The sequence below is a fragment of the Lepus europaeus genome, chromosome 5 (assembly GCF_033115175.1).
Source record: "Lepus europaeus isolate LE1 chromosome 5, mLepTim1.pri, whole genome shotgun sequence".
NCBI lineage: Eukaryota > Metazoa > Chordata > Mammalia > Lagomorpha > Leporidae > Lepus > Lepus europaeus.
In genome coordinates, this window is record NC_084831.1 from 91,269,870 (window position 1) to 91,297,214 (window position 27,345).

The 27,345-nt window shown below is 37.2% G+C and overlaps 1 protein-coding gene across 1 annotated transcript in view; it reads right to left on the reverse strand.

Annotated features, from left to right (window-relative positions):
• The window catches only part of DPYD (dihydropyrimidine dehydrogenase), a 1,003,571-nt gene that overhangs the window by 441,994 nt on the left and 534,232 nt on the right, over positions 1–27,345 (reverse strand). Inside the window, exon 14 of the mRNA XM_062191802.1 lies at positions 1,642–1,806. Coding sequence (XP_062047786.1) covers positions 1,642–1,806 — 165 coding nt within the window. The remainder of the gene's footprint in view (positions 1–1,641; positions 1,807–27,345) is intronic.

Below are 27,345 nucleotides of genomic sequence, written 5' to 3' on the forward strand. Positions count from 1 at the left end.
ACTGTACCCTGTGAAAACAAAAACCCTCTACAACACAGAGCTTAGAAAGCACAACATTCCCAATGAGCACAAGCTATGGATTTTAGATGAGTCCTGATAGTTGTCTTCCCATCCAAAGAACTGTCTTGAGGAACATAAACTGAATGTGTTCTAGGTGATTATATTTTGTTTCAAGGTAAGAGAGAATACTGAACAATTAGAGCTGTCTCTAAGAGAAAAGACTTAATGAAGAAGGCAACTGTGTGCTGCCTACGTTTATTGGCTTAATGGTAAACACACGCAAATTTTATTATATTTTAAAAATTCATGATAAGAATGTTTGAGCAATCTCTTGTCTTTTAATTTGTTTATATTTATTTGAAAATCAGAGACATAGACACATGAACCAATGACATTGGTTCATTTCCCAATTGCCTGCAACAGCCTGGAACTGTGTGGGTCAGAGTCAGGAGTCAGGAGCTTTTTCTTGGGTTAGCACATGAGTACAGGGGCCCAAGCACTTAGGTCATCCTTCGCTGCTTTCCCAGGTCTATCAGCAGGGAGCCAGATCAGAAGTGAAGCAGCTGGGACTCAAACTTGGGCCCATACGTGATACCCAAGCTGCTGCAGGTGGCGGCTTTACCTGCAACACCGCAGTGACAAAATTTTCATACACTGGTTCACTCCTCAAATACCCTCAACAGCCAGGGCAGGCACAGACCACAGCTAAAACCCCTAGACACAGTCTGAGTCTCCCACATGGGTGACCACAACCCAAGTACTTGAACTGTCATGAGTTGCTTCTCAGGGTATCCACTAGGAAGCAGGAGTCAGAGGCAGTGATGGAACTCGGCCTCGGTACTTCTTAACTGTCCCACCAAAAGACCACCCCTATTCTGTCTTTGAAGCATATATGCACAAAAGTCTTCCTGTAACATAAACACACATACTACCCCCAAACCTCAGCCTCCAGTAATTAGCAGATCAGAGACAAGGAGAAGACAACGGAGAAGAAGAAAGAAAATGTGTAGGCAAAGAAGAGGTGAAGAAGGAGGGAGAAAATGAATGAATACCATTAACCATAACCCTAAACAGACTACTGAAGTGAAAATAGTGTCTATTATATTTAAGCCTGATTTTATTGCAACATTTGTGCATAGTTCTTTAAAAGGGAAAAAGGTTTTACAAGACAGTTGACTTATTTAGCATGTGTGTTGAATTATTTGGTAATTTATTTCCCACTGAAAAAGTATAAATCAACTATTTAAGAAGAGATTCTGCTTCAGTCGGAGGTTTATATCTTAAACGATTTATAATCTGCAATTTCGTCCTGAGGTCATCACCTTCATAAATACCAGCCACATACAGTGAAAACCAACTCAATAAAATGAGTATTTCATTTCTTTCCCTTCTGCGTATGTTGATACTTCTTCCATCTGCAAGGCATCCATTTATAACAAAGCCTCATGTTGTCCAGGTTTTTATGAGTTCTTGAGCTTTTCTTTCTTTTTTATCTTTCTATGCATCAGCAAAGCAACTGGCAGATTCTTTAATAAAATATATTATATGCATTAATATTTATGAGCCTACGAATTGGCTGTTTAAATAAACATTCACCAACTTATGCCAATTCACTTGTTTTAGATGTTAAATCACACTTACATTGTGTGGAAAGTCAGCCTTTAGTTCAGTGACACTTTGACACCAATACGCAGCCGTTTTTTCACTGATGAGCTCAATATTCAGGAAGGAGCTTTGTCCAGGGCCATACATGGGACCAGAGGTGGTCCCCCGAATGATTCTGGGTGAAACATTTGTCACGATGTCCTGGTGAGACAGGAAATAGAATGGGTGTTCTTGTGACAAAGAAAACATATGATCTTTATTATATACTCATTTCCATAGGACAATATTTTACCAAGTGTCTTCTCATATTTTTATGGCATTTGTAATATACTTTAAGTTATAGTTGAGCATAAACTACTTCCAAATGAAAGGCTAAAATAAAATATTTGTTAGCTTTAGCTAAATTACTACCTATAATTAATTCTAGGTTTAGCGTAAGTGAAAAAAAGGAAAACTACTTACATTTATTAACACTGGTTTTGGGCATACACATTTTAATTTGTGATTAAATAATGAATACATGATAGGTAAAAATGTGAAAATATCATTTCAGTCTATTTAATCTAAGTATTACCAATCTTTGTTCAGCTGTAAAAGAGTTAAGGTTTATAAAGTAAACAGAGATATATTTTATTCTAAAAAGTAATTGCAATGTAAATTAGCCATACTATTATTACCAGCTCATCAAACTTCAACACAGTCTAACAAACTAACTGGGTCAAATCACCTGTAAGACTGTAACTACATATTCACATTCAATGAGAAAAAAAGTCACTTTTTCTGAGATTGAAATGAGGATATCAATAACTTCCTGATAACTATAAACAGTAAACAGTAAAATTAACTTGCTTGTTAAGTGTAATTAACAATCCACAACTGCTTCTAAAGCTGTATTAACAAAGCAGAGTAACATTCTTCCATTACTTAAAACTAGAAAGAAACAAAGAAGGAAAAAATGTTTCTTTTGCCAACTTCCAATTAAAATTAATTTTGAGTAAAGGTCATTTAGTTAAGGATTTATCAGAATTAGTCTTTTAAGTACCCCTCCTCACCATCTTGTCACTTTTAGTGAGATAACATGAACCCCCATTAGTATATAGCAATTAAGGTCAATTTACATATTTTAATTAAGAACCACCCCATATAAAACAATTAGCGTAATAGGCATACTAACTGGATTTCATAACATTTGGACGTTTTTCCAACTAGATAGACAGGAAACCTTAATTAGCATTAATTAGTGCTGATCTGCATATGTTTGATAAGGCATACCCTTGCCACAAAAGATTATTTATTCCTGAATCTGCCAAATGCTACAGTTGCAGAGGATAAAAGGACTTTTCTTCACATTGCATGTTAATTTCTGGTAATTTACATTCACTTTTACATTCGAATTAGTATATTATAAAATAAGTGGTATAAATGTTACAATAAGCCTCCTTAAATATGTACATTTTAACTTATAGGAATCATGCTAGTTAATTTTTTACTAATTAAGCCATTCCACTTCTATTATAATTGTGCACAACATCACCAGCCTTACTTTGATTTGCTGTTGTGAAACCATGCCACACAGTCTTAATGGGAAAATTGACAAATAGAATCACTTTGGAAAGCTCAAGCTTAATGGGTCAAACTTCCACCTTGGCAAACACTTAAACATGTGCACTGCATGCAGACAAGCGACTGTGGGTAGCTCTCTTGGTTGGTACTCAGGTGTTGCCTCAGTTTAAGAAGACAATTATAGAAATATTTCCTTTGAATGAGACTGGTTTTCTTCTAAATTGGAGGGTGAACCAACGGCAAAAGGAAGACCTTTCTCTCTGTCTCTCTCTCTCACTATCCACTCTGCCTGTCAAAAAAAAAAAAAAAAAGAAATATTTCCTTTGAATGAGACTGGTTTTCTTCTAAAATGTACTTCAAAGAGTTCTGAGAAAATGCAATTAAAAGAAGTTTATTTTGGTACAAAAAAATTTGAAACCCATTTCCATAAAGGTCTCTAAAAAGTTTCTGGAACATGCATATTATCAAGAAATATACTCAGATTCAGTGTTGAGAGTATAAGATTTGTAAGGGAAGAAACCATTATCTTGTTTCCTGTTACACGCCTAGCTTCTAGCCTGGCCTTTAGTAGACGTGCAGATGTTTCTTGAAGGAGCCTGGACTAGTATTATGGCACTAGACTAGGTTTTCTCTTGAGGTATGGGATTTATTCCATTCCGTTGTTGAATAGACACATGATTTGGACTGATACTCAAGTTTCAGGTACAGGTTCTGTCCTTTCCTGCTAGTGGATTGTTGTAAAAGTAAGGTCTTTACTGACCACCGCTGATCCCTGAGCTATATACCGCTTTTTTGTCACTCAAGATAGTCCCTCACTCCCCATCATAGCTAGATCCTGGTACCATAGAGCTATGCTACCTGCTACTAGTCCACCCACCACTGCCCACCTCCCCATTTCAGCCTAAGGAGAGCCTCCATGACAGGAAGCATGACTGAGCCTCATTTCATGCAGCTTTGATTGCCTCACTGATTGCTAGCCCTAAACTTCTGGGTCTGTCTGATCTCTAGGATATGAAAAGAATGACCAACTCCAACTCCTCCACTTTTCTAGTTCTTGTAGATCCATGATATTTCATAGCATTCCTTAGCTGATGAGCTTATGGGGAACCTAACTGAGTGCTTCTTGTCACTGTGTTCCACAGTGACACCATAACTTCTTTTAATATCATAAAATAAAAAAAGGAAAAACTCCATGGTCAAGGAACTCTAAGCCAAAACTATTTATAGTAACCCTCCTAACAACAATTAGGTCAAGAATCCCCAGTGCCCAAAAGGGTCAAAGAACTGACTATTTCATTGGAGGACAGTCAAGAAAATGCTGCTTTTTAAAAATTTTCCCTTTCATTTGTACCTTAAAGCCTAAAATTCTACAATTAAGGATTGCTTCTTTGGGTTTTACATGTTAAATTTATCATTAATAAAGGAGTTCTTTTTCATTTTTTTCTATAATCCTGTGTTAAACTCTAAATATACTGGAAGAGGGGGGTGGTTTACCAATAATCTCAACCAAGATAATGATCATGAAGCACAAGGCAGATCAAAGAGAAATTTTTATCTACTTTATGATAGGGAATGTTGACTCCTCTGTGTTGATTTATGATAGGGAATGCTTTTTTAAGTAGGTCATTTTTCTCTTTCCTTAATTCAAGCAAGGATAAAAGATCCTTTTTAACTGCCTAAATGACAGATGTCTACCATGCAGAACTTGTCTAGTACCAGTAAGTCAACAGTTAATGTCATGGAAATTCAAGAATTCATCATTTTCAAATTCAACTAAAGGGGTAAAACTCTAATATGGTCACTCAGCAAAAAAAATCAGTAACAGAACTTTTGTTCTATATTTCCTTTCCTAACTTAGTCAGGTTTGCTATTACTTTGCTAAAAACCCTGTCCATTGATTTCAACTTAGGTTTTTAAGTTAAATGAAAGATGAATGAAAATTTGGATACAACCAATTATCCTTGGTTATATAATTAGAGTTAGAGTTTAAATAATTAGGCAATAACTTACTAAAGCTTATAACCTGGGAATACTAGAATTTGAGCATGATTTCATAAAAGAATATTCTGTTTTAATATTTAATAGCTAAGTCATGTTAGTATGGCCTAAGGGAGTTAATATAGCAAAGTAAACACATTCAAGACTAGTTAGAATAGATAAGAGCTTATTCTCTATAATAAATAAGATAAATTGCCATAACTCTAATCTTCAGTGCAATAACAAAAAGATTTTAAAAATAGGTATTTATAAAGAAGAAAATTTTAGGTGATACCTCTGCTTTATGTGGTATTGTCACTCACATTATAAAACCAAGTGTTAGCGACCTCTTAACATTTGAAGTGATGATAGTGATTTTTTTCAGCACCAAAGAGATTTAAATGGTAAAACAGACTGATCACATCTGTTTGCTTAAGTGCATTTACTTGACCTGGTTTAACCTAAAAATATTACAATATTCCCATGGTTACTACTGAATTGAAATAGCTGCAAAGGCTACAATAAATAGAAATTGTAAAAATTTGCAGGAATGTCTTGGTAGCAGACAAGGAAAATAATTAGGGTTCAGAAAAGTTTGATGAAAATAAAAAATAAAATTGCAGAATTAGAGCTAAACACTAACAGATGACTTTCTGTAAACATCTTGCTGAATGAGAAGGGCAAGCTGTAGAAAACTGTATAGAATTTGACATTTAAAATAAACAAAAGAACATATTGTTTAGTGAAGCATATTTATTGGATATAAGTAAAAAAAGAGTACCTCAAAATATTTCAGGATAGAGGTTACACCTTGGAGTAGACAGGTGTTGGGGGAGAAACAGAGCAAGGAGGCCTTTTCTAAAGTATCAGTAATATACAACTGAAAGGAAGCTTTGTTCCTTAATTTTAAATATGTACAATGAGTGATGTGGTTGTATGGTGTATACTGTTATAAGCTGTAAGGAAAGTTTAATCTGCTTACTTAAAAATCTGGAACTTGACATAGAGATTTAATCTCCAGAGTCTGCTGTGAATTTTTTGGGGGATGGTTTTGTCAGAAAATCTTTTGTTTCGTTTATAAGACAAGATTTTAAAAATAAAATGCAGTGCAGGAAAAATAGTCTTCTAAAATATAGTCGGATTTAACTATACACTATTCTATTAAAAAGAAAAATCACTATGCGAATGTGTCTAACAGTAAATATGCTGTTACATAACAAAAGTCCATCAGCATAAATCTGACATATTACTATCATGTGAATAGGAAAAAATTAAATGAAATTCAACAGTGACCCAGTTTCTAACGTAACTCCACGATTATGAAAGAATTCTCTAACATTTTTTTTCTTCATGAAATAACTATATTAATATTTGATTCCTCTCCAAAGTAAACTTAACAATGATCAGAGTAATCTCTACTTGTTGTTTTACTTTTTGAGTAGCAACACTGTTAGCATGAGTTTTAATTCTCAATAATCATTTATTGCATCATACTTTCTTAATTTAAGATAGCATTCAAAACTTGAATTATTGACAAAATTTATCAATTTACTTCAGCAAAATTTATCAATATGAAAAACAACATTTATTTACATGGTAAGCCAGAATAGCAATATTATCCTAGAAGTATAAGATAAATTATCAGAGAAGTTGTGGCGCTGAAATTGGAGAAACAGTAATAATAGTTTAGATGCTTATAGCAGACATAGCATTTCATTTGATCATCACAACTCTATCATTAAGCTGCTGCTGATAAAACAGTTTAGAGAAGTTAAAGTAACTTGTCGCTGATTGCACAGCGAGAGAGCTTTAAACTAGAACTCAGGTGTATTTATATGATACAAACAATAATTATGTGGTGTTTGTGACTTCTTAGTATTTGCTATATGCAGCAATAACCAGAAATGATTTTAGTTAAAAGAAAGTATGATAAAATTAAATTTTCAAGAATTGGGGTCTGGTATACTGAAGGAAACAGAGTTATTTCACAAAATAAAAGGAAGGAAAACCAGTTATTCCAGGTTTGGAATGATTCAACTCTTCCAAGCTTATCTCTGCATATCTCCTCATCCTTCTCTCAGGGCTTCCTCAGTCTCTGTTCCTAAGACAGAAAATAGCTCCCTGACAGGTTCTACATTTACAGGTTATAGGTATAGCCACTACCCAAAACTTACAGCTTCATAGGCCAAATTTTAATCCCTTGTGGCAAAGATTCCAAAGGGCTTAACATGTTAGAATTCATTGCTTGATTAACCACATGTAGCACAACAGAATTAACTAGGATTCACACAGAAGCACATGTTAACAACTGAGAGTGGTCAATTAGCATCAAAGGAATCTACTATCCCAGGACTGCTCTATGTAAGTCCACTTTAGCACCTTACATGCAAATATATTTGAACACTGAAAAGTATAACTAACTAGAAAAATGTGTGTAAAACAAAAAGAATAATTATCATTTAATTAAACAAAAACTCTCCATAGTCCTGTATTAACCCTGATAATCTCTTTCCTATTCCCATTTTCCAAAACTTTACTACAAGATCAAAATTCTAAGAAGCTTTGAAATTCTCCCATGTTTTAGACTACATTTAGAATCCTATAATGCTAATGTTTTGGTATGCTGAAGACTGCTAACACAAAGTAGCACAGAGTGTGCTCAATCTCAGTTTTTAACTGGACTAAACAGATGAATGAGTAGATCCTCTATGGACACAGGATGAGATAATGGAAGAAGCAGGAAGGAAAAAACAAATTAGAGAAATACATTGTTTTCTAGACCAAAGAAGAAAACAATGTACCGTGTGCTTCGGATTACAAGGGGACTGATGAATAAAAACTGAGTACGTTAAATGTCCACTGTACTCAAGGAAGGCTTCTCCTCATGTGATCTCCAGTGTCCACTTGGGGTCAAATGCCCTTCTACTCTGACAGAGGTCAAGCATCTAGAGGAGTCTGTGTCTCATTTACTTTGCAGAAATATGGAAATGAATTTTCCAACTTTATGTATGTATGTATGACTAGTGAAGTATGAGGTCATAGCTTTTTGTCTTTTCTCTTACAATTTCTCATAGGGCTTATGATTTTGTAAACAAAACATGAAAGGTGATTTGTTTTGTTCTTTGACCTCAATTGTCAAATTGGGTACCCATCACTATACTCATAGTACAAGGCAATTGTAGAATATTAAGTTAAATAAAATCACATATACCTAGCATGTGACACTTGATAAGTATGTACTCTTTCATCAACTCCCCAGCTTGAGAAATATTAAAACAGAAATTTTGAATGTTCAGGTGCCTGGTTTTATCTGGGCATGGGGTGAAGCTGGGAGAACAACCAGAAATGAGGATGGCAAGACTGTACAGTCAGGTCAGTAGGAGAGTCTTGCATGCCTGTTTTAAGGAGTTCACAATTTTTTTCTGCAGGCTTTGATAATCCATTGTCCTATTCAAGTTATTAATACCAATAGCTCACAGCAGCTGTGCATTCACAGAGATAAGTTTTACAAGAAACAGATGAAGAGCTTTTTCAGTGCTGATATCAGATGGATTAGAATGTGATTAATCAACAGACAGACTGATTAAATTATTGGGTTCACTGTTCAGATAAGAGGTTTTGGATATACTCTGCCAAACTGTAATTAACTTAGAAATTTCTGCTGGCTTGCTTATGAGATGATCATGTGATATGCTTTGAAGAACTCTTTTAAGGCCCAGAACAGCAGCTGGGAAGGTGTAGGCATGAGTCAGTTCTAATAATTATTAATTATCTTTATGCATTAGAGCAAAATTTTCAATGAAAATTAGAATTATTTTTTTAAAATATACAGTTTTTGTAAGACTTGTATAAGTCCTCTGATTTCACTCTAGAAGCCACTATAAAATGAAATGGCTATTAGCTTAGGAGTAAGTAAAATAATCAGATAGGAGTTTTCCATTTCTGCAATACAGTGATCAAAAATGAGTGAAATCCCTTGTACAGCACATACAAAAATACTGGAAAGGATATAAAAAAAAAATCACAACTACACTGGGACCACAGAAAAAAACTTCTGAGAGATAAAAAAAAAATACAAACTAGACATGCAGAAGGGCAAACTCACCATAGGGTAGTTTCCCCTCAACATTTCTGTCAATCCCTGGTGACTCACACATTAAATTCCCATGGCTTACACACATTTGGGCAGCAAACAGAGACTGAGCTTGATGGTAGGTAGATTAGAAATCTCCATACAAAAATAGCACCAGCAGGGACTGCATTTGGCCTAGAGGTTGGGATGCTAGTTAGGATATCTGCGTGCCACACTGGAGTGCCTGGATATGAGTCCTGGCTCCCACACCTGACTCCAGCTTCCTGCTCATGCAAATCCTGGGAGGCAGTAATGGTGACTCAAGTACATGGGTTCTTGCCACCCATGTGGTAAGTCTGGACTGAGTTCCTGGCTCCCAGCTTTGGCCCAGGCCAGCCTGGCTGTTGCAGGCGTTTGGGGGAATGCAGTAGTAGATGGAAGTGCTCTCTTTCACTCTTTATCTCTCTTTTTCCTCCCCACTCTGCTTCTTAAATCAATTACTAAATTAATTTTTTAAACAGTGTCATCAAAAAGTGATACTTCTAATCTGTGAACTACAGAACAGTATAGGACTATAGTGGGATTATATTATATAGCCCATTTCAGACTTATCTATGTATGAAATAAGTCTCCCATATACTTTGAAACCTGTGTGGGTCTCATTAAAAATCTGGTTTAAAAGTGATTATATGGGGCCAGTGTTGTAGTATAGCAGGTTAAACTACTGCTTATTGTGCCATCATCCCTTAGCAGACTGCCAGTTCTAGTCCTGGCTACTCTGCTTCCAATCCAACTGTTTGCCAATGCACATAGGAAGGTGTGCCGTGGGCCTGCTGCCCATGTGAGAGACTTGGAAGGAGTTCCAGGCTCCTGGATTCTGCCTGATTCAGACTTGGCTGTTCTGGCTGGGAGTGGGTAGGCTGGCAGATATAGAATCAATCTCTCATTCCCTTGCTTCCTTCTCTTTCATATAAAAAAAAAAAAAAGGAAAGAAAAGGAAAGACAAGAAGAAAAGTGGGTATTTGTCTTGATGTCCTTAGGGGTAGAAGCAATCTCAAACCCTCTCTGAAGGAATGCACCTTATCCTAACCTTAGCCTAGAGCTCAAAATATTTTTCAACAATGTCCAAGGAATATGAACACACTATACTTTTAGGAGGAAACCATTAAAGACATATGAAATAAGATATCACAGATGAGAGTTAGTGGGAAAAAACAACCACAAAATCAGATCCACCAAAAACTGCATATACTGGGGTTATGATATACTGAATATAAAATACACGTTTAATATGCTTAAGAAAGACAAATATGAATACAACAGCAGAGAATAAGAAACTAAAACATTACACTTAAGATTTAAAATGCAACCAGGGGCCAGCGCTATGGCACACAGCCGGTAAGGCTGCCATCTGCAGTGCCGGCATCTCATACGGGCGCCAATTCTAGTCCTGACTGCTCCACTTCTGATCCAGCCCTCTGCTATGGCCTGGGAAAGCAGTAGAAGATGGTCCAAATCCTTGGGCCCCTGCCCAAGTAGGAGACCCAGAAGAAGCTCCTGGCCCCTGGCTATGGAATGGCACATCTCTAGCTGTTGCAGCCAATTGAGGAGTGAATCAGTGGATAAAAGACCTCTCTCTCTCTCTCCCTGCCTCTCCTCTTTCTGTGTAACTCTGACTTTCAAATAAATAAATAAATCTTTAAAAAAATAAAATAAAACAAAATGCAACCAAATAGAATTTCTAGAAAATAACTGGGTAGAAAAAGAAATTTTATAATTTGGGGTAAATAAAATGTTATATTTAGGTAAATAAGACATAGTTGAAGGGAACTGGTTACCTTGGAAAGTCACCTCAAATGTAGCACAGATGAATACAATGCAAAGATGATCTGATCAAGAGGTTAAGAGACATGGAAAATAGATTGAGAAGGTCAATGAGAAATCTAATTGGAGTTCACAAAACGATAATGAGGGAGAACTGGGAAAGATAATATCTCAAGATATATTACCACAGATTTAACAAACTTGATGGGAAATATCAATTTTCAGATTCTGGACACCACCAATCTGGGAAAATAACTCTATAAAACATTGGTATCAGGGCTGGCACTGTAGTGTACAGGATAAAGCCACCGCCTGCAATGCTGGCACCCCATATGGGGGCCTGTTCATGTCCTAGCTGCTCTAGTTCAGATCCAGCTGGCTTCTGGTGGCCTAGGAAAGTCAGCTGAGGATGGCTCACGTGTTTGGACCCCTGCCACCAATGTGGGAGAGCTGGATAAAGCTCCTGGCTCCTGGCTTTGGGCTTGCCCAGCACCTGGCCATTGCAGCTATCTGGGGAGTGAAACAGTGGATGATGGAAGATTTCCCTTCCCTCTCTTCCCTTCCCTTCTCCTCCCCTCCCCAATCCTTCCTTTCCTTTCTTTTTCTTCCCTCCCTCCTTTCTCCTCCCCCCTCCCCTCCTCTCCTCTCCTCTCCCTTCCTCTCTCCTCCTCTCCTCTCCCCTCCCCTCCTCTCCTCCCCTCTCCTCTCTCCCTCTCTCCCTCTTTCCTTCTCTCCCTCCCTTTGACTTTTAAAATAAATAAATAAACCTTATAAAAATTGGTATTGGGGCCGTGCTATGGCATAGTAGATTAAGCACCCACCTGCAGCACCAGCATCCCATATGGGTACCAGTTTGAGTCCTGGTTACTCCACTTCCAATTGAGCTTCCTACTAATGGCCTGGGAAAGTAGTGGAAGACAGCCCAAATTCTTGGGCCACTGCACCCACATGGGAGACCCTAAAGAAGCTATTGGCTCCTGGCTTCAGATTGGCCCAGCTCCAGCCCTTGTAGCCATCTGGGGAGTGAACTAGCAGATGGAAGATCTCCCTCTCTCTCTGAGTTCCCTCTGTCTATCTATAACTCAGCCTCTTAAATTAATAAAGAAATCTTTTAAAAAAATAAAGAGAATATCCGTCTAACCTATTTTAAAAAGTTGGTATTGAGACAACTTGTAGTAAATAAAAAAGATTTTAAAAGTAATTAGATGAAAAAATATTGTCTACCAAGGAAGGACAGATTGACAGCTAATTTTTTGTCAGTGCCATTTGAAGTAGATATAAAATAAAATTTTTGCATAAAGAAGAAATATCAGCTGATTATTGTACACCTTGCAAAATTATAGTTTAGAAATGAGCATAAAAGACACTTGAAACAAAAAGAATGGTGAGTAAATTACACAAACAAGGGAACTAATTCAAATTCTTCAACTAGGATGAACAGATAACTGAACAATAATAAGAACAATTCAAGTTGCATCAAAATATAAACCAATGATTGTGGCACATTACGCTGACATTAGGTTACTGGCATCCTATATCAGAGCACCAGTTCAAGTTCTGGCTACTCCACTTCTAAACCAGCCCCCTGCTAATACACTTGGGTAAGCAGTGGAAGATGGCCCAATTACATCCCCTTGCTACCCACATGTGAGACTCAGATGGAGTTCTAGGTTCCTGGCCTTAGCCTGGTACAGACCTTGCAGTTATAGGCATTTAGGGAGCAGATGGAAGATGTGTGTGTGTGTGTGTGTGTCTATGCCTTTTGAAAAAAAAGGATTTTATATGAATATGTATATAAATCATATAATTATATTTATGTAAATTATAAAAACAGACAAAACTGACCAGTATAATATTTAGGGAAACATTTGTGGAAAAGATATACAAAAGCAAGAAAATTACTATAAAAAAAAATCTAAAATTTTTCTCCCTCTTTGGGGAGGAGAAAGGAATATAATTGAGAAGGGGGACATATAGGATAAGGATTCAGGATAACTTTTGTTCTATATCACATCTTGTAAAATGAGTAAAACGGTATTCATTTCACTATCCATCAAATTCTAGCTCTATATTATGTATAGTCTTTTAGGAGGCATGCAACATTTTGTAGTAAAAACAACCATCCAAACAAGCTTATGTGAAACAAACCATCAGACATCAACCAGAAAAACAGGCCAGCCTCCAAACCTGAAGATGATGACATCCGGGAGTTGGCCGTCCAAGACTCTAAAGCTGGTGTGTTCTGCCTCTGGTGAAGTGAGGCTTGAGAAAAGAGTCCTGATCCTAGCCCTTGTTCTAGCAACATGATGAGACTGCAGCACACGAGTCTCGTTATCACTTCCAACTATCAATTAGGATAGAAAAATGTCATTATTTATACACCTGCAAAGAATGCAGCCAAGAAACACTTCCGATTGGACAGTTTGTGAGCTAAGACTTTGACACAAATTTATGATTTAAGGGTAATATCCAACTCATATTAAAATCCCTTCCAGTAACATACACCAACACATGTCTATACTGGAGAATCCTCCCCACCCCTACCTCCAATATCATACTGACTAAAATTGGAAGACACAACAAGAAAGAGAGAAAAAAGCTTATTTCTGTGAAAGTATTCAGCTAATGAAAAATCATTTATTTGAGCATATATATAAAATCTCCTAAATATAATCTGAGCAGCTATAGAATTTAATAATTAAAATAATAAAGTTTAAAGTCTGTTTTCTCATAATTTTAACATCTCTACTCAATAGAATTCATTCATATATTAGGCCATAAAGATGCTTGTATTATAATTATAAAACACCATTTTAAGAATGTATTATGTCCTACAGCACTTAGCCTTGACAAACAATTACTGGATCACATTCAACTGAATACAAAAAGCAATCTTTATCACAAGGTTAAAATTAGCCTTGGAACAATAAATGCTTTCAAAGCTATTCTAAACTCCAAACTGCTTTGCACCAGTCTCTTTTGAGGAAATGCAAACAAGTAAACTGAAGGACATTTGAAAAACTTCCTGTAACTGTCCTTTAAATTTTTTCAAGTGTTTTTAGTTTCATAAGTGATAAGCACATTAACCCCAAAGGTGATCAATATGGTTTCATTGGGAAAGGTTTTACAAATTAAAATCAAAACAAAGCAAGAACATATAATGAAGACCCTGAGAATTTCAGACTTGAGTGTTATTCAGAATAGGATTTAATTTTAATCATCAAGAACCACTTTTAGGCATTATTGTAGAAAAATTTAAATGACAATGAATTTGCTTCATGGAGGAAAGACCTGAAAGCAAATGGCTTTGTGAGTTGATTGGAACTCAGTATTCTGGATATGCTTTCTTGTCTACTCATCTATGATATGCAGAATTTCATCATTTAAGTTGTATAACCAATTAATCACAATAGCTACTATTTCTGAAAAAGGCAAAATCAGAATCAAAACCAAAAGGGAAGGGAAAACGGAAAAGCTAGAATAAAATAAAATTTTTCTAGGTTGACCTAAAAATAAATTGGCACCTTCTGGAGATTATACAATCATAATCTCCCCATTACTTTGTTTAAAACACTGCTTTTTAAGTTCCATTAATCCTAACTTATTTTTATTTTACTTGAGCAGTTTTAAATTTGAAAACAAAAACTGTGAAATAGTAGTACAATTCCCATATATCACATACCCTACTTGCCATATTATTAACATCTCAAATTAGTGTATTTGTCACAATTAATGCATTTTACCCAACTTCCCCTTTGTTTTCTCCAAACTCATTCTATCCCTTTCACCCTTCCCAGTCTCAAGTAATCCACTTTCTGTGTTCAAACTGAGCTGTGTTTTGGTTTGTGTGTTTTATATCCCACATATGAGGAAGGACATGGGGTATTTGTCTTTCAGTGTCTGGCTTACTACACTCCACATGATAAGCTCCAGTTCCAGTCATGTTTCTTCAAATGACAAGATTTCATTCTTTTTGTGGCTGAGTTGTATTCCACTGTGTATAAATACCACATTTTCTTTATCCATTTGATGATGGACATTATGTAGATTCCACATTTTGGCTATTGCAAACAGCATTGCCATAAACATGGTAGAACAGGTATTTATTTGATAAAACAAGTTCATGTGTTATGAGTATACACCCAATACTGGATTCCGGGATCATATGGAAGTTTTATTTCTAGCTTTTAAAGGAATCTCCATATTGTTTTCCATAATGGCTGCACTAATATACATTCCTACCAATGGTGTATAAGAGTTCTGCTTTCTCCACACCCTTGCTAGAATTTTTTACTTTCTACCTATTGGATAATAGCCATTCTGAAAGTGACGAAGTAATATCTCATTGTTTTTCATTTACATTTTCATGATAGCTAGTGATATTGAACATTTTTCATATACTTGTTGGTCATTTGTATTTTTCTTTTATGAACTGTATTTTCAAGTTTTGTCCATTTCTTACTGGATGGGTATTTGTTGTTGAGTTCCTGATATATTCTGGGTCTCAATCATTTATTAGATAAGTATCTTGCAAATGAATTCTTGCATTCTGTCAGATGTCTGTTACTTTGTTGCTGCCTTCCTTCTTTGTGCAGAAGTTTCAAAGTTTGATATAACCCCATTTGTCTAGTTTTTCCTTTGTTGCCTGTACTTTTGAGGTCTTATTCAATAAATCATGGCCTATATCAATGTTTTCTTTAGCAATTCCATAGTTTCAGATCTTACATTTAGGTTTCTAAATCTAAATGATCTACTTTGGTTTTGATTTTTATATATGGTGAGAGATAGTTATCTAATTTTATCTTCTAGATATATAAGTACAGTTTCAACAGCATCATTTCTTAGAAAAACCAATGTACGGTCTCTGTACCTTTGTCAAAAAAACAGCTGCCTATACTTATTTAGATGAATTTTGGGCTCTTTGTTCTGTTCTAGTGATATATGTGCCAGTTTTTATGTGAGGAATATGGTGTTGTAATATCTTGATTTGTAATATACTTTGAGGTCAGTTATTGTGGTAACTCCAGATTGATCTGTTTTATGCTCAGAATCCTGGATATTAGATATTGAATCTTTGTGTTTTCATATAAATTTTAGAATTTTTTTTTCTAATTCAATAAAGAATGTCATTGGTGCTTTGGTAGGGAGTATATGGAATCTATAGTATGCTTTGGGTAGTATGGATATGATAAGTATATTAATCCAATCCATGAGCAAGTAATACTCTTCCATTTTTTGTGTATTTTATGATTTATCAATGTTCTCTAGCTTTCATTGTAGAGATCCTTTCATTTCTTTTTTTAAAAAAAGATTTATTTATATATTTATTTGAAAGGCAGAGTGACAGAGAGGGAGAGTCAGAGGAGCAGAGAGAAACAGTCTTCCATTTTCTGGTTATCTCTCTAAATGGCCACAATAGCCAGGTCTGGGCCACTCTGAAGCCAGGAGCCAGGAATTTCATGTTGGTTTACCATATGAATGGCAGGGACCCAAGTACTTGGGCCATTCTTTATTGCCTTCAGAGGTCCATTAGCAAGCTGTTGTATCTAAAGTGGAGTACCTGGGACTCTGTTAGGTACTGTGATATGAGATGTCTGTAAGAGGGGGCTTAGTCTACTGAGCCAATACCAGACCCCTTTCTCTTTTTTGGTTAAATTTATCCCTAAATACTTTGTTTTTGTAGTTACTGTGAATAGGCTTTCTTTCTTGATTTATCTTTCAGCAAGATCATTATTGATGCATACACATACTGCTGTTTTTGAATGTTGATTTTGTATCCTTTGACTACTAAATTGGTCAATCTGTTTTGGGAGTCTATCATTAGATTATTTAAGTAGCTTTGGAGATTGTCAGATGGTTACAAGGAATAAGCATAGCGATGGATTTCCTTTGGATTGTAATGACAGGCTGACTTTAAATATATTCAAATTAATCAATTAAATAGCAACAATAACCACACACACACATATTTAAGTAGCAATGAATTCAGTCCTTTAAATGTCTGTTTAAAGGCTTGTTTAGATCCCAAGATTGATAAACCTTCTACCAATGGTAACTATACCCTTATAGTGTTCTATAATTATTATCTATGCTTTCACACTTCCAAGAAAACTTACCACTATTAACATCCTTTTCAGTACTCTACAAAAAGAGAGACTATTTTCCAATGGTATTCTCTGAGTTTTTAGGAATGGGTAGGGAATCTATCCAGAAAGGAAGCTAAGAATCTGCCTTACCAAAAGCAGAAGCAAGACTGAACAAAATTCTGCTGTAGAGAGTCATATAATGCATAGCTTAGGGTTTCTGGACAATATGTTCTCTCAATTCTGTTACACAAAAACAGTAATAAAATCAATGAATGGTCTATCTTCTAATGAAAATTAATTTACAGGGACTAAAGTCTGAATTTCATATGCATGTGTATATTGACCAGTTGTTTTCTAAATCCCTCTTATATAAATTTAATGTCATTTCCACATCAATTTATACTACTTTCTCTGACTTTTTTTAAAAATCCCATAGCCATTTGTGCTATGGTCTGAATGCTTTTGTCCTTGCAAAATTCATATGTTGAAGCCTCATCAGCAATGTGATGGTGTCAGAAGATAGGGCCTTCCGGGGCTGGCACTATGTTCTAGTGAGTTAAAGCACCAGTCTGCAGCACTGGCATCCCATAAGAGTGCCAGTTCTAATCCCAGCTGCTCCACTTCCAATCCAGCTCTCTGCTATGGCCTGGGAAAGCAGTGGAAAATGGCTCAACTATTTGGGCCACTGCACCAGCATGTTTTCTTTAGATCCAGAAGAAGCTCCTGGCTCCTGGCTTTGGATCAGCTCAGCTCTGGCCATCGTGGTCGTTTGAGGAGTGAACCAGTGGAATGGAGGAACTTCTCTCTCTGGCTCTGCCTCTCTGTGTAACTCTGTCGTTCAAATAAATAAAATCATTCCTAAAAAAAAAAAAAAAAGATAGGGACTTCCAAAGCTAATTAGGTCATGAGAATGAAGTCCTCATGAATGGAATTAGTGCCCTTATGAAAGTAGCCCAAGAGAAACATTTTATAGTTTCCAGATTTGAGGACACAGCTAAAAGGCATCATTTATGAACCAAAAGGTGGATCTCACATCCGCACAAGACATCTAATCTGCTAGTGACTTCAACATGGGTTCCTCAACTTCCCAAATTGTTAGAGACAGATTGTTGTTTATAAGCTTCCCAGTCCATTATATTTTGTTATACAACAAAAATGGATTAATACTATTTAAAATTTTAAAACAATTCTTAGCTCATGGACTGTACAAAAATAGAAGATTGGATTTGGCCCATAGGATGTAATGTGTTGACCCTTTGTTCCAAGAGTGAAGGGGCATATAAAGAAGGTGGCTAAGGATGACTACGGAGCATGAGTTAACAAAATGATGTTTTTCCTATATATTTTAAAGGTAGGATAAATAATTATTCAAAAATGATTATATTTCTTAAGGTTAATAGGACATAAATCTTTGTTTGTGTGTTTTTTTTTTTTTTTTGATAGGCAGAGTTAGACAGTGAGAGAGAGAGACAGAGAGAAAAGTCTTCCTTTTCTGTTGGTTCACCCCACAAATAGCCGATACGGCTGGCGCACTGCGCGGATCCAAAGCCAGGAACCAGGTGCTTCCTCCTGGTCTTCCATGTGGGTGCAGGGCACAAGCACTTGGGCTATCCTCCACTGTCTTCCCGGGCCACAGCAGAGAGCTGGACTGGAGGAGGAGCACCCAGGACAGAATCTGGCGCCCCAACTGGGACTAGAACCTGGGGTGCCGGCGCCGCAGGTGGAGGATTAGCCAAGTGAGCCGTGGTGCTGGCCAGGACATAAATCTTTATCTGCTTGATTACAAGTAGCAGCGAGATCATTTGCCCATTTCTTAAACGGATTGCTTATTTTGCTGTTGTTGCAGTTTTTGAGTTCCTTATATATTTTGGATATTAATATGTTGTCACATGTATACTTTGTAAACATTTTCTCCCATTCTCTTGGTGGTATTTGATATTTTCATTCTGTTGAATTTTATCTTTATTGTGCAGAAACTCCTCAGCCTTTATATAATCCTATTTGTCTGATTTTTCTTCCATATCGTATGCTGTTGGAGTCTTATCCAAAAAATCATTGTCTAGGCCAATGTCTTGAAGTATTTCTCCTATGTTTTATTCTAGTAGTTTCAGAGATTCAGGTCTTAAATTTTTTATCTTTAAGCTATTTTGAATCGATTTTTGTAGAGGATTGTTTTCAATTTTCTGCATATGGATATCCAGTTTTTCCAGCCCCATTTATTGAAGGGACTGTCTTTTCACTGTGTATGTTTTTGGCACCACTGTCAAAGATCAGTTGGCTATACATACATATGATCTCTTTTCTATCCCATAGATTTATGTGTCTGCTTCTATTCAAGAACCATACTGTGCTAATTACAATAGCTCTGTAGTATATGTCTTGAAATGTGCTATTGTGATGCATAAAGCTTTGTTTTTTATTTATTCAAGATGGCTTTGGCTACTGGAGACTTTTGTGTCTATATATAAATTTTAGGATCTTTTTTCTGGTTAGGTGGAGAATGTCACTGATATTTTGATGGGAATTACTTTGAATACAAATGGCAAACAAATACATGAAAAAAATGCTCCATATGAGTAGCCTTCAGAGGAATACAGGTCAAAACCACAATAAAGTTTTATCTCACTCTAGTTATGATTATTATCAAAAAGTCAAAAATATCAAATGTTGGTGAGGATGTGGTATGAATATAAATTAGCAAAACCATTATGGAGAATGGTATGGAGATTCTTCAAAAAACTAAAAAGAGATCTATCATACGACCCAGCAATCCCATTACTGTGCATATGTCCAAAAGGACATAAAACTGCTGTAAGAAAGGGATATCTGCACTCCTGTATTCATTGTGGCACTTTTCATAAGAACCAAAAAAAAAAAAAAAAGGGAATAAAATAGGTGAACGTTAATGGATGACTGAATAAAGAAAATGTGGCATTTATACACAACAGAATATTATTCAACAATAAAAAATAACAAATCTTGACATTTGCAGCAAAATGGAGAGAGCTGGAGATCATTATAGAAGTGAAATAAGGCCAACACAAAAACACAAGCACCACATCTTCTCTTAGAAGTGGAAGTTAAGGCCGGCGCCGCGGCTCACTAGGTCTACGGCACTGGCACCCTGGGTTCTAGTCCTGCTCAGGGCACCAGGATCCTGTCCCGGTTGCTCCTCTTCCAGTCCAGCTCTCTGCTGTGGCCCAGGAAGGCAGTAGAGGATGGCCCAGGTCCTTGGGCCCTGCACCCGCATGGGAGACCAGGAGGAAGCACCTGGTTCCTGGCTTCAGATCAGTGCAGTGCGCTGGCCATAGTAGTCATTAGGGAAGTGAACCAACAGAAAAGGAAGACTTTTCTCTCTGTCTCTCTCTCTCTCACTGTCTAACTCTGCCTGTTTTAAAAAAAAAAGAAGTGGAAGTTAAAAAAAAAAGTCAAATTGAACTTAAAATTGTGATTACTAGAAGGGAAGGGCTGGCGGAGAAGGGACAGGAGAAGGTTAGATAGTTGGTACCAAAACACAATTTGATGGAGATAATGAGTTCTGGTGTTCCACAGCACAATGGGGGGATTATAGTTTACAACATTGTATTCTATATCGTATAAATACTGGATGAGGGGCAAGCATTGTGGCACAACAGGTTAACTGCCGCTTGTAATACCAATATCCCACATAAAAGTGATGGTTCAAGTCCTGCATGATCTGCCTGTTGATCAGCTCTCTGCTAATGTTCCAGGGAAACAGCAAAAGATGACCCAGGTAATTGGGCCCCTGTCACCCACAGGAAATCCACATAGAATTCTTGGTTCCTGGTTTTGGCCTGGCTCTAGATCCACTCATAGAGCTAAACAGGGAGTGAGCCAGCACATGGAAGATCTCTTTCTCACTCTGTCTCTGCCTTTCTTTTTATCACTCTACTTCTCAAATAAATAAAGATGTTTTAAAAAATAAAAATTAGATGAACTGATAGCCCCAAACACAAAGAAATGATATAGTAATATACCTGGTTTGATAGGTTATAGCTATGTATAGGTGTCAAAATATTATACTATACCCCATGAAAAGTACAAGTATTACATGTTAGTCCAAATTTAAGATGATGATGATGATGATGATAAATAAGTAAGAAATAAACAGCTGGCCAATGCATAATGGTTAATTGCAAAATATAAATCTATTGAGGAATGCATTTCAAAATACTGTTTGAAAGATGATGGCGCTTTTGATAAGTTTTCAGAAAAATTCCAAGATCTGTTGGAGTTGGCTCCATGGTTCTTAAGGCCCTCTGAGGATAGACATTGCTAATGTTTGTCAGCAGGAATTGTTTTTGCAAAAATGTTATAAAGGAACTGCCTTTTAATGTATCAATCTCATTAGGAACAACATGCAGTGCTAATATCTGTAATGTCTGATAGCACTACATATAATTATTTTCAAATTTAGGTGAGGGTTATACAAACATCATAGATCTTCAGAAGCCTTTTATCTGATAAATCTAAATGTAATAAAACCTTCTGTTTCTGACTATCAAAGGCTAAAGAATGAGTAATTTATACACTGCGGGCCTGCAGAAATTCAACTTGTCTACTAAAATAGCCCTAAGGGAAGTTAAAATTGAAAAGAGAAGAGACAGATAAATAAAATGGCATTATTTCCTCAGGAACTTTTCTGGCTGTAACTTATTTAAAAAAAAATACAGTAATTTTACTGCTGATTTTTCTGGTTGGGAAAATAAAGAACAATTACAAGAATCAATGTTAAACACTCCTACTGGCTTAGAGAAGATGTTGAGATTCATACATTAGCATACTGGTAAGTTTCTGTTTCTCTAATAAAATTAAACTCTACTAAATGTTCACAACTTGGACTTTAGATACTAACCATAGCACCATATTATGATCTTTTGATTGGGTTACAATGTTTTGGATCAATTTTGTAATGGGAGTAATTTTAAAGTAATCTTATTTCTTTTTGGAAGTGGTTACAAATCTAATATAGAGAGAAATGTAGAAGGTCCCAGGTACCTGACCCACAGCAAGTAGGGGGCAAGACAAGATGGAGAAGATGGGCTACCATAAAGTACTAAGTGCTTGCTTATCCATGTTCGTAGTTGGGACAAAAGTGTTCTGCCCTCAGTCAGGTGTTGTTTATCATTCTTACAAATAATTAGTGCATAGCTACCTAGACCTCACTACAGACACAGGAATATCATGCTTATTTAATGCACTGACATCACTGAGAAGAATTAGAAGAAGGTACTCCAAGGGACTGAGTGACCGTAACATACAGATCTACACTGATTATTCCAAACTCATGTCAGGCATTTCCTCTGCATTTGTGGAGTGATTTCTGTGATATAAAGAGGCAATATGGCATACTGACTATAAAAAGAGTGAAGTCGAGGCCGGCGCCAAGGCTCAACAGGCGAATTCTCCGCCTTGCGGCACCAGCACACTGGGTTCTAGTCCCAGTCGGGGCGCCAGATTCTGTCCCAGTTGCCCCTCTTCCAGGCCAGCTCTCTGCTGTGGCCCGGGAGTGCAGTGGAGGATGGCCCAAGTGCTTGGGCCCTGCACCCCATGGGAGACCAGGAGAAGCACCTGGCTCCTGCCTTCAGATCAGCGCGGTGCGCCGGCTCTCTGTCTCTCTCTCTCTCACTGTCCACTCTGCCTGTCAAAAAAAAAAAAAAAAAAAAAAAAAAAGAGTGAAGTCAAATTACCCACTTTCACATCCTCTTTGTTTCAACATGCTAGCTCTGCCACCAAAACAAGTAACAATTTATTTCTATCTCATTTTTCTCATTGGTAAAATGAAGACAGAGATAACATTCCAAAAATTATAGCTGTAAGCATTAAATCATAAACTAAAATTGAGTAAATCTAACTTGGGTAATGTAAAATCTGTATGTAAAGTGGCTAGAAGAGTGTGTGGCACAATACAAATGTTCATTATGATTTTATGGTCTTCTATGCCTTAACATTCTTTACGTTCTCTACAGTAATAAGCACCACATAGTATCAATGTGTACTTTATATTTGGTGAATTGGGGCTGGGTACTGGGAAGGTTGCACATAGCTCTGAGTAGTGTACAAGCAGAACTCTGGTATTCAGGAGGGATTCCAAGAGTAAAACTGCTGAAGATGCACATGTCAATAATAAAACTGGACCACAAAAGTGTTATAAGATTTGTGAATTATTGCTGAAAGTATGCTTACATTTCAATGTGCAAAATGCAGTGGTTAGGGGTGGAGGGAGATTTGAGATGGTGTCTGTACTATTACAAAGCAGAAGTCTAGGCCATACATGTTTTCTGGAAAACCTACCATAAGAACAGAGCTTCAGATGTCTAAATCATTGATGCAAGTGTGCTTAATGAAATCAATAATGATCCCCCCAAATATAGCATATTGCATAGTTTCTATCTTCAATATGTTGCACAGGGATTTGTGGGGGAGAGTATAAAGGTTACAGTGGGGCCTTGGACAAGGGAAAAATAGCTATAGTCAAGGAGAGAAACCAAGTATTTTAGATATAGAACTGAGATATAAAGAGATATCGGGCTGGCGCTGTGACTCACTTGGCTAATCCTCCGCCTGCGGCACCAGTACCCAGGGCTCTAGTCCTGGTTGGGGTGCTGGGTACTAGCCCCGGCTGCTCCTCTTCCAGTCCAGTTCTCTGCTGTCACCTGGGAGGGCAGTGGAGGATAGCCCAAGTGCTTGGGTCCCTGCACCCGCATGGGAGACCAGGAGGAAGTACCCGGCTCCTAGCTTCGGATCGGCTCAGCTCCAGCCGTGGCATCCATTAGGGGAGTGAACCAACGGAAGGAAGACCTTTCTCTTTGTCTCTCTCTCACTGTCTATAACTCTCTCTCTCTCTTTCTCACTGTCTAACTCTGCCTGGCCAAAAAAAAAAAAAAAAAAAAAAAAAAAAGAGAGAGAGATATTGATGGACCAAATTAATAGACTTAATATAACAAAATAACATCTAATAAGTAGTTTTATGTTGTTCCTAAAACTGCAAATAGAAAAATACACGATGGGAAAACACAATTAACTGCTGAAAAAGTTAATTAAATACAATGAGCTTTTACTTTAATACTGGTCAAAAAGGAAAGAGAATGACATACAAATATGAAAATATTAAGAGTAAATTGATAATATTATGAAACTATCTAGGCTATTCCCTCTAATTCTGGGCAAAATTAGAATATTTTCAGTGGGGGACTGGTGCTCTGGCATAGCAGTAAACATGCCACCCGTGGTGCCCACTTCCCATACAGGCACTAGTTCAAGTCCCAGCTGCCCCACTTATGATCCAAATTGCTGCTATTGTACCTGGGAAAGCCCAAGTGCTTGGGCCCCTGCACCCACGTAAGTGGCCCAAAAGAATCTCCTGGCTCCTGGCTCAGATCAGCCCTGCTCCGGCTGTTGTGGCCACGTGGAGAGTGAACCAGAGGATGGAAGAGACCTCTTTTTTCTCTCTCTGTCTCTCCCTCTCTATCTTTCTCTTTGTCTCTTTCTCTCTCTCTCTCTCTCTCTCTCTCTCTCTGTGTGTGTTTGTATGCGTGTGTGTGAGTACGTAACTCTGCCTTTCAAATAAATGAATAAATCTTAAAAAATTAATATTTTCAGTGAAAAATGGGGGAAAAGTTGAGACTGGAAGTCACATCACATAAAGAACAGTTAAATAAATAAGAATATTCAGCTGGGATAAGGTAAAAGAGGGACATATAAAAACTGTTATCACTTTCAAGTTCAGTCATAGAGAGGGAATTTAAAATTTTTCTGAATCAGCTTATGATAGGATAATCAGCACAATAATTAGGAATTACTTAAAAGTACTTCAGGAGTACTTTCTAACATCCAAATCTATTTAAGGAGGTAATTGTTGCTAAATAGTTCCTCTTAACTGAACTGTCTGAGTCTAGAGCACTAGACTCCTACTGGGTTATCTCCCAGTACTCCTGTGCTGATAACTGCCTTTTTGTCTGGGAGAAGAGAACTCATAAGGCACGCTCAATCCCTACAAGTCTATACAACCATTGGTTGGATCAGGGACCAGAAACCTTAGAAAGAATCCATACATGATTCTGACTTTTATTTTACATCTTCCTTAAAGAAACTGCTTTCTTGTCTTAGGAATCTAAGGGACATTCTCCTATATTTTTTATCTTTATTTCAGTTGTTGCACAAAAACAAAACTAGCATATATATTGGCTAGGGGACTAATTAATAGAGAGATTGAGGGATGGGAGAAACAAATCATGCCTAATAAATCTATAAGTTCACTTGAACCTGCTATTTTGTATCTGTGTAACTATTTTAATAAATATCTACCTGTAAAGCCAGCATTTAGGGATCTGAATATAAAACTCTAAGCTTTTTCTTTCCCCAAACTGTAAGAATCCAAATAACCTTCCAAAAAAGAAAAAAAAATTAAAGAAAAAGAAAATTGGATATAACTTTCCTCAAATAATTTACTGAATTTTAATAGACTTATTCCATGTTTATAAAGCAAATTATCCAATAAAATTGTATAAATTTAAGCTATAGTATGTAATAATTTGATATGTATATATTGTAAAATGATTATCACAATCAAGCTACTTAACATTATTGCTTTCTATGTGTGGTGAGGATAGTTAGGATCGTCTCCATTTAAAAAATCTCAAGTGTACAATACAGTATTATTAACTACAGTCACTATGCTATATGTTAGATCCCTAGAACTTACTCATCTTGGAGATGCTTCTGCTTGTGACACTGGCATCCCATATCAGAGCATGTGTACAGGGCAGAGTTGCTCAGTTTCCAATCCAGCTTAATGCTGACATGCCAGCCAGCAGATGATGGTCCAAGTACTTTGGCCCTTTCCATCCATGTGAGAGAATAGGATGGAATTCTGGACTCCTGGCTTCAGCTGCATCCAGACTAGTTGTTGCGGCCATTTGAGGAGTGAGCCAACAGAAGGAAGCTATCTCTCTGTCACTCTTTATATAAGAAAAGTTATTTGTCTTAAAACTGAAAGTTTACACCTTTTTTTTTTTTTTTTTTTTTTTTTTTTTTTTTTTTTTTTACAGGCAGAGTGGACAGTGAGAGAGAGAGACAGAGAGAAAGGTCTTCCTTTTGCCGTTGGTTCACCCTCCAATGGCCGCCGCGGTTGGCGCGCTGCGGCCGGCGCACCACGCTGATCCGATGGCAGGAGCCAGGTGCTTCTCCTGGTCTCCCATGGGGTGCAGGGCCCAAGGACTTGGGCCATCCTCCACTGCACTCCCGGGCCACAGCAGAGAGCTGGCCTGGAAGAGGGGCAACCGGGACAGAATCCGGCTCCCCGACCGGGACTAGAACCCGGTGTGCCGGTGCCGCAAGGTGGAGGATTAGCCTAGTGAGCTGCGGCGCCGGTAGTTTACACCTTTTGACCAACACTTTCCCATTTCCAATGTCACTTGCCCCTACCCACCAGAACCACCATTTTATCTCTCTACTGTTATATTTGATTTTTATAAAAATATTTATTTATATGAAAGACTGATTAGCAGAGTAGGGAAGTGGGGACACAGAGGGAGGGGGGGAGATCTTCCACTCTCTGCTTCATTCTCCACATGCCTGCAACAACCAAGGTTGAGCCAAGTCAAAACCAGGAGGTAGGAACTCCATCCAAGTCTCCCATATGGGTGGCAGAAAGCCAAGGATTTGGTCCATCATCTGATGCTTCCAAGGCACATTAACAGGAAGTTGCATTAGAAACCATGATGGAATTTGATCCCAGGCACTCAAATATGGGATGCTGGTATCCCAAGAAGCAGCTGAACCCACAGCAGCAGAACACTTATGCAGACCTTTTTAGATTTCAAATAGTAGTGATACACACAGTATAGTTTGCCTTTCTGATTTTTGTCTATTCCACTTAGCATAAGATTATAAAGGAGCTGCAAATCCCAGTGCCTAGAATCTCACTGTGCCCTTTACATGTTTATATAAGTTCAGACACACCAATACTTATCATTGTGTTACAGTTGCCTACAGTATTCAATATAGCAATGTGCTGTATAGGTTGGCTACCTAGGAACAACAGGCTACTCCTCATAGGTTGTATGTAGTAAGTTATGCCATGTAGGCTTTTGTAAGTACTCACATGTGCATTCAATGTTCACACAAAGATCAAATCTCCTAAAACACATCTCTCAGATGGTACACCTGACACTGATATAAGACTGTACCATATAT